The sequence below is a fragment of the Capricornis sumatraensis genome, chromosome 15 (assembly GCF_032405125.1).
Source record: "Capricornis sumatraensis isolate serow.1 chromosome 15, serow.2, whole genome shotgun sequence".
Classification (NCBI taxonomy): domain Eukaryota; kingdom Metazoa; phylum Chordata; class Mammalia; order Artiodactyla; family Bovidae; genus Capricornis; species Capricornis sumatraensis.
The window spans coordinates 32,760,870-32,768,712 of record NC_091083.1 but is presented as its reverse complement, the minus strand read 5'-3'; the positions used below and the strand labels follow the sequence as shown (position 1 = coordinate 32,768,712).

The 7,843-nt window shown below is 47.6% G+C and overlaps 1 protein-coding gene across 2 annotated transcripts; it reads right to left on the bottom strand.

Moving 5' to 3' along the window:
• Positions 1-333: 333 nt before the first annotated feature.
• RPP38 (ribonuclease P/MRP subunit p38) lies at positions 334-6,533 on the bottom strand. 2 transcript variants are annotated; one of them, XM_068987661.1, is made up of 3 exons: positions 6,345-6,533; positions 4,841-4,882; positions 334-1,238 (listed from the first exon to the last, which is right to left on the bottom strand). In XM_068987661.1, the coding sequence occupies exon 3, from the start codon at positions 1,225-1,227 to the stop codon at positions 379-381; it is 849 nt and encodes a 282-aa protein (XP_068843762.1). In that variant the 5' UTR covers positions 1,228-1,238; positions 4,841-4,882; positions 6,345-6,533; the 3' UTR covers positions 334-378. The 2 variants fall into 2 exon arrangements, with proteins under 2 accessions (XP_068843762.1, XP_068843763.1); XM_068987662.1 differs by having other exon boundaries at positions 6,265-6,358.
• Between the last annotated feature and the right edge of the window lie 1,310 nt (positions 6,534-7,843).

Genomic DNA, 7,843 nt, shown 5'->3' with positions numbered 1-7,843 from the left:
CTAGCCTCATCTTCCCCCCGCAACTGGAACGGTGTTTGTGTGGCAGGTTTTCCAAGTTTGGATGGAAAGATGATCAGTGTTGCAGGATACAGATGTTCTTGCTCACAAGCGCTGTACCAGCCTTTTAAAAAGTAAATTTATACCAGCCTGGACCTTCGTTTCAATAAAGCTTTGTTTTGATATTCACACTTCTAAATCTCTGCACTTGGTGTTTCTAAGCTGCAGCTATTCTACAGTCACAGAAAATCTTACACATGTGAAAGGAATGACGCTAAACAGTCCCAAGAATATATATAAAAGTCATTTTATTCATTTTAAGGCTTCTTAAGGAGGTGGTGTTTACAACTGAACTGTATCAAGTGACAGGTTTACACAAGATTACTTTGAAGCTGTTCTTTTACTTTTGGGTGGCTTCCTTATCTTATTGGGGTTTGGAATCAGTTTCTTTATTTTCAGGGGTTGTAACACTACAGCCTGCTGACCCTCAGCAAGCTTTCTCTTGGGTTTAGAGAGGTCTTCAAAGGAAGTGTCCAGAATCTCTTCATCTTGGCTTTCCAAAGATTCTGTCTGCAGGTTCTCCCTGGGGTCTTCGAGTGCATCCTGGAGCCATGCCACATTCAGACGGGGGACTCTGGGGAGGATGGCCCTCAGTTCCTCCCCAAAGGCAGTAGTGTTCCTCTTGAACCCCAAGGCCAGGACACATTTTAAGCCCAGGACAGGTGCGAGCCTCTCGCTTAGCCGGGGAACCTGGCAGGCGGGGACACCTCTGCTGACGCTCAGCTGCACCAGGTGTGAGGTCATGATGGCTGGCTTGGCAGACTTACACGCCAAGGCCAAGAGCAGCTCGTTCCTCTCTAGTGCTCTGGTGACCTCGTTGATGCCGATAGCAAGCTGCTTCCTGACGTCAGCCGGGGTCCACCCTGACACCTGAGCATCACCTTCGGGCTTTTCTTTCTTCAGATCCTCACCAGTGTCCACATCTATGCTGCTCGTGTCTCCACTTTGTTTTTTCAAAGGGGGCTGCTTTTTCTTTCTCTTCCTATCCTCAATCTTCTGAAGCCCGAGAGACTGAATTCTGTCCTCCAGGGTCTGCAGTATGAAGTGCATGTCCTCCCTGTCCAGGGCGCCCCAGCAGATGCTGTACGGGTTGTTCAGTGACGTCTTCACAGGTGGAGGTCTCGTCTTCCGTACGGAGCCCCTCCCTGGTGCTTGTGGGGCTGCAGCCATACTGAAAAATCCTTCACAGGGGAGCAAAACGACAAAGGAAAATTCATGTTAACTAGACATGCACATCTTAAGGATATCTTGGCTGTGCTCTGATTTTTGAAAGGCTAGAGCAAACCTACTTACATAGGACATGTATATACTTACATATATATATATTTAGATAATTATATATATATATATGACCATACACCTAATCTCTCTTTAAAGTCTTTTTTTTTCCCCATTTTTTTCTATGTCTTAGTCTTCATTCATATACAGGCAATTTATGAATGTTTTGCCTTACCGCAATCACAGTGAAATTCTATGTTTCCTTTATTGAAAATGTTGCAATTTTGCTACTTGTCATAATTATTTATCTTCTTCAGGACCTCTGGTATTAGTCCGATAGATTTCTGACCATTTTCTAGATTGCTTTCCACTTAGACTTCTATTTATCCATTCAGCAAATACTGAGCACCTCTACTCGGAGTCTTGGGCACTGAGGTTCAGCCTTGAACAAGTTCCCATGACCACCTCTGTGAGTCCCCAGATCCCTCTGCCCTCAGCACAGAATCTCTGAGGGCCCTGGAAGCCTCTGCCATTAACCAGGTTTGATTTGTAAAGAACTGGGACCATAATATATGCACATGACTGAAAATCTGAATGATTCATCCTGTGCCCTTTTGTAAATCCTCCTCCCCTCCCTGGACCCTAAGTTCTTTGTCCTTCATAAAACACGGACACACAGATTCCCCCTTCCTCTGGTAAGTGGAAGCAGGCTGTTCCTCTGGCTGACAGTGTGATGAAAACAATGGGAATTTTGTAATGAAATTTGAAGATACTAATCTGTTAAGGCAAAAAGAGAGGCGAAATGTTACAGATGACTGTTCTCGGGAGCATGTCCTGATAATCCCATCCGGAGGCAACTGCATCTCCCTCTCTTCTGTACTCTTCCTCACTTCCTGGGCTCACCTGGGAACCATAGGGACCCATGCTGCAAAACTGAAAGAAGGTAAATGAGCCAGCTCTGGAGAAGTCTGGAGTTTGGGACTGTCCCTGTTTTCAGGTAACCAGATCTTCTCATTCCAGATTTCTCCTCATGTGAGGTCATTCATCCCACAGATGCCCCCCACCCCCAAGTGGCCCAGGCAGGATTAAGGATGAATTCCTCTCCAATAAACACCTTAAGAGCCTGCTGCCAATGCTGAGGAGGAAGTCAGAACAAGTAAGGCACTTTCTCCAAGAAATATTTTATTCTCACAAAATTCCATGAGTGGAGGAGGAAACAGACTCAGGTTAAATACCCTGCCAGAGTCACAACTGGTTTCCCAAATCCAAATTTTATGTTCTTTCAATCCTGGCTGCATCTCAAAAATAAGCTGAGACTTTTTAAAGTATATAGATGGTTGGTCCTTGCCCTAGGTCTACTGAATCAAAATCCCTGAGAATATGGTAGGGCTCCTTTCCTTGTCAAGAGGTTGCCCAGGTGACTCTGCTATGGAACTGGGATTGGGAACCACTGCTGCAGGATGGGTGCCTTTCTGCACTTGACGTCCCTGAGACAGGGTCTCCTGACCTCTACTGGCCTCTGAAGTTCCTCCTATGCCACCTTACAGAAAACCAAAATTCAGCCCCCTGGAGTGAAAGCTCCTACCCTGTTCCTGTCAGTACGAGAACCGTGAACTTCCAAGATGTTCAAGCTAGGTTTAGAAAGGCAGAGGAACCAGAGATCAAATTGCCAACATCCACTGGATCATCAAAAAAGCAAGAGAGTTCCAGGAAAATATCTACTTCCGCTTTATTGACTATGCCAAAGCCATTGACTGTGTGGATCACAACAAACTCTGGAAAATTCTTCAAGAGATGGGAATACCAGACAACCTGACCTGCCTCTTGAGAAATCTGTATGCAGGTCAAGAAGCAACAGTTAAAACTGGACATGGAACAACAGATTGGTTCTAAATAGGCAAAGGAGTACGTCAAGGCTGTCTATTGTCACCCTGCTTATTTAACTTATATGCAGAGTACATCATGAGAAATGCTAGGCTGGATAAAGCACAAGCTGGAATCAAGATTGTTGGGAAAAATATCAATAACCTCAGATATACAGATGACACCACCCTTATGGCAGAAAGCGAAGAAGAACTAAAGAGCCTCTTGATGAAAGTGAAAGAGGAGAGTGATAAAGTTGGCTTAAAACTCAACATTCAGAAACAAATCAGCATCCGGTCCCATCACTTCATGGCTAATAGATGGGGAAACAGTGGAAAGAGTGTCAGACTTTATTTTTGGGGGCTCCAAAATCACTGCAGATGTGACTGCAGCCATGAAATTAAAAGACACTTGCTCCTTGGAAGAAACGCTATGACCAATCTAGACAGCATATTAAAAAGCAGAGACGTTACTTTGCCAACAAAGGCCTGTCCAGTCAACGCTATGGTTTTTCCAGTAGTCATGTATGATGTGAGAGCTGGACTATAAAGAAAGCTGAGCACTGAAGAATTGATGTTTTTGAACTGTGGTGTTGGAGAAGACTTGAGAGTCCCTTGAACTGCAAGGAGACCCAACCAGTCCATCCTAAAGGAAATCAGTCCTGAATATTCATTGGAAGGACTGATGCTGAAGCTGAAACTCCAATACTTCGGCCACCTGATGAGAAGAGCTGACTCACTGGAAAAGACCCTGATGTGGGGAAAGACTGAAGGAAGGAGGTGAAGGGGACGACAGAGGGTGAGACGGTTGGATGGCATCACTGACTCAATGGACATGAGTTTGAGTAAACTCTGAGAGCTGGTGATGGAGAGAGAGGCCTGGCGAGCTGTGATTCATGGGGTCACAAAGAGTCGGACATGACTGAGCAACTGAAATGAACTGAACTGAACTGAACTGATCCTGTCAGTGGCGCCCACTGCTGGAGACTCGGTGTCTGTCTCCTAAACTTCCTTCCAGAGCAGGCCTGCGTATGCCAGTCATCGGAGTCAGCTCCTCCCCTCCAGCTCTGCAAAGGAGATTGCTCATCCAAATCCAGTGACATGACTGGCAGAGGCTGGCACCAGGTTGAAGGTGGTCAGGAAAAGGGAATTAGGTGACCATGGAGCACATACGGTGATCTAACAGAGCTTTTGCTGCACACAAGCTACAGTTCCAGCGGTCATCCCCAGCGGTCCAGTGATTAAGCCTTTGTGCTTTCACTCCAAGGGGCAAAGCTCTGATACCTGGCTGGGGCTTCCCTGATGGCTCAGATGGTAAAGCGTCTGCCTGCAATGCCGGAGACCAGGGTTCGATTCCTGGGTCTGGAAGATGCCCTGGAGAAGGAAATGGCAATCCACTCCAGCACTCTTGCCTGGAAAATCCCATGGACAGAGGAGCCTGATAGGCTACAGTCCACGGGGTGGCAAAGAGTCAGACATGACTGAGCGACTTCACTTCACTTCAGCAGAGCTTTTGCTGCACACAAGCTACAGTTCACGTGCCTCTGCATTCAAACAACAGGGAGGGACATCCCCAGCGGTCCAGTGATTAAGGCTTTGTGCTTTCACTGCAAGGGGCAAAGCTTTGATACCTGGCTGGGGAACTAAGATCCCACAAGCTGCATGACCAAAATCCCCCCAAACAACAGGAAGTTGGTACTTACAGTTAGAAGTTCTGGGCATTAGGCTCCTCCTGTCTTCAGAATCTAGAGGGAGAGACCAGAGCCAGATAAGCAGAATCTCATGGGATATAATCCAGAACTAAAGTGGGAAGAAGTAACAGTGTTGGAGGAGGAGAAGATTAGGAAGGGCCTGCTGAGGTGCCTCTGGAGGCTTCTACTGCCCCAAAGATCAAGTGGAAACTTATTAAGGTGACATCCAAGGGTCCCCATCTCCCCATCAGCCTTTCTCCTTATGCCCCACCACTGAACCACTTACTATTTACCGAGGCCACCAGTCTGGCCTTCCATGGCCTTATACCCATTCCCTCTGCCTGGAAAATGAATTCCACCCTCAGCACCCCCACCACCTGTCTTACTTGAACAAGTATTTGTGGATTATACACAATGCACCAAGACAGAAAGATTATGAATTAAAAACAGCTACTGAACTCACTGGGCTTAATGTCTATGAGACAGACTCATCAGCAAAGCATGTGATGCACTTCAAGGTCAGGGCCCTGAGGCCTGACAAAGTTGAGGGAGTCAAGAAGGGCCTCGAGCAGGTGACCATTTATTTATTTATTTGGCTGCACTGGGTCTTAGTTGCAGCATATAGGATCTAGTTCTCTGAGCAGGATTCCAACAGGGGTCTCATGTGTTGGGAGAACAGGAGTGTCAGCCACTGAACCACCTTGGAAGTGACCTTTTAACCCACATCTAAAGAATCCCCACCAAAAAGAGTCCCTATTCGGGAAGGGCATCCCAGGGACCTGCATTAAAGGAAATAATGTCAATGTCGCTGGGGCATGGATGTTAGAGAGAGCAGAGAAATATTGGACCAGATGGTGAAGACTGCCGCGATCCTTACAGTGGGAGCGGCTGTCACGTTCTAAGCAGAGGAATGGCACAGCTAGAAAGACGTCATACAAAGATCTTGGCAGACTCGAGCCAGGAGGAATCTTTACCAAGACTGGAAGCAGCAAAGAGGACTCGGAATAGTCCTGGGAAGACATGACAGTGACCTTCACTAGAGTTGCCGTTGGACGGAAACACACGCTAGTTGAAAAAGGAGGTACAATCCGCCCTATTTAGTGATCAGCTGGGAGTGAAAGAGAGAGACGACTCAGGGAGGACTGTCGGTTTCCGGATCTGGTAACCGATCCCCGAGGTCATCTCTCTCTGGTCTGCCATCTATCTAGTACCGACCTACTATTCAGCACACACGACTGGAGTTATTTTCTTGTCGGCCTCCACTTCTAGGCTGCGGAGAGCAGAAGGGCCGGGTGGGGCTTTGTCTGATTGCCTCTCGTATCCAAAAGACGCTCAACTCCAAACAGAGCAGAGCCTGAGCCCGGGCGGGGACGCAGGAAAACACGCCAGTACGGGGAAGCCCTAGGGATGCGGAGCCCAGAAAACTTTGCGCGCACCTGGCCGAGTCGCCGGTTCGATCCCAACCAGAGCGACCCCTCCCCGGATCTCAGATCCCAGCGCAGAGCCCTCCACTCACTTTTGCCTCCGCGCCGGCTCCACGTGGCCGCGCTGCGCGTGCGCAGAGCCCGCTCCTTGCCCGGCCTCTGCCTTCCAATGCGGTGGGGCGGGGGATGGACCGCTCAGAGAACACTTTTCATCCTTCTGTATCCGACCGCTCCCAAACCGGAAAGTCGGCCCTGGGCTTCGCGACAGGGTTCAGGAGTTTAGGGCCTGGGCGGAGGCGTTGGGAAAGGCCCTCCACTGGCAGTGCGCAGGCGTAAGGTGTGTCTCGCGAGATCTCCAGTTGCCTGGTAACGGGCAGCCAGCTGTCTGCAGTCTGTCCTGAGGACCAGTGTACCGGTTAGACTCCAAAGGCTGGTTCTCTCTCCAGTCGCCGCTCCTTTCTAACCCAGTTTCTGCCTTTCAGCGCCTGGCAGTCTGAGCCCCTCTCGCTTTTCTGTTTTCGGCTTGCCAAAGAGACGCTAAACCAGTGCCCCCTTCACCGAGTCTCTGTCGAATCCCCGGCAATGTGGAAATAAAGAAATAAAGATAAATGGGAGACGGGAAGGTGGTGAAGAAACCACACACCTACAGGCAACGATGTAGACGATCTTGAGCCTCCGGAAAGAGGCGAATAAAGGCTATCTTGAATTCTGAGAGAGCAGTTCAGAGAATTCCAAATACTGTGACTACTCCAGCCAATGGAGGCTTGAATGGTTACGAATGGAGTCGCTGGGAAGTCATAGACAATTGTAAGACAGCTGAAGAACGTTTTCAAGATCAGTGATCTGAATCTGTTGATTTACTCTTGTCAAGACCGAGACCACAGTTTGCTTCTGACCTAATGAGCCTCCTCCCTCCTCACACCCTTTCTTTTCCCTTTCCAGTCTAACTTAGCACTTTTATTCCTCTTCTAAATATCTTCCTCTTTTTCTCAATCGCTTCACCGCTCGTTTTGTTTCGCATCTTTGGTCTGCATAGCTTCAATTTTCATAGTACCCGACTGGCCGTAAGGTAAACAAAACTAGGAGCTGTGCGTGTGGTCAGAGTATTGCAGGTTACGCGGGGTAAAGTACAGTGTGGCTTTTTTTTTTAATCAACTAGAAAAAAAAAAAGGAGTTTGAGTGTAACAAGCTTTTGTTTCGTAAAATGAATAATAACAGATCATCACGATGAACTGTAACCATGCAGTTGTAAAGCAATCTCAGATCACAATTTTGAGCAGCAACCTCTCATTGCCCAACAGAATCCCTCTATTCTTGAAATGTCACCGAATGTCCTGATTCAGCTCTAACCTGTTTCTATCATGTCTGTCGCCTTATTCACTAGAAACAAGATGGGCGTTTTGGGCACTGGAAGGCAAGAAGTTCATGTCTCATGATTTTTTAATATAATACTTAAAATCTTCGGTGGCAGCTAGAATTTCTACTACCATTGGTAAAAAGCTGTGATACTAGACCCTAAGGCAGGTCACGTGAAACAAGACCTGTTTGTAGGCTCAGTACTGTGTTAGGTTATAACCTTCATAAATCATTC

What these genes read in the sequence shown, in the direction of transcription:
- RPP38 (XM_068987661.1), bottom strand. Translation starts at nt 1,227, where the DNA reads ATGGCTGCAGCCCCACAAGCACCAGGGAGGGGCTCCGTACGGAAGACG.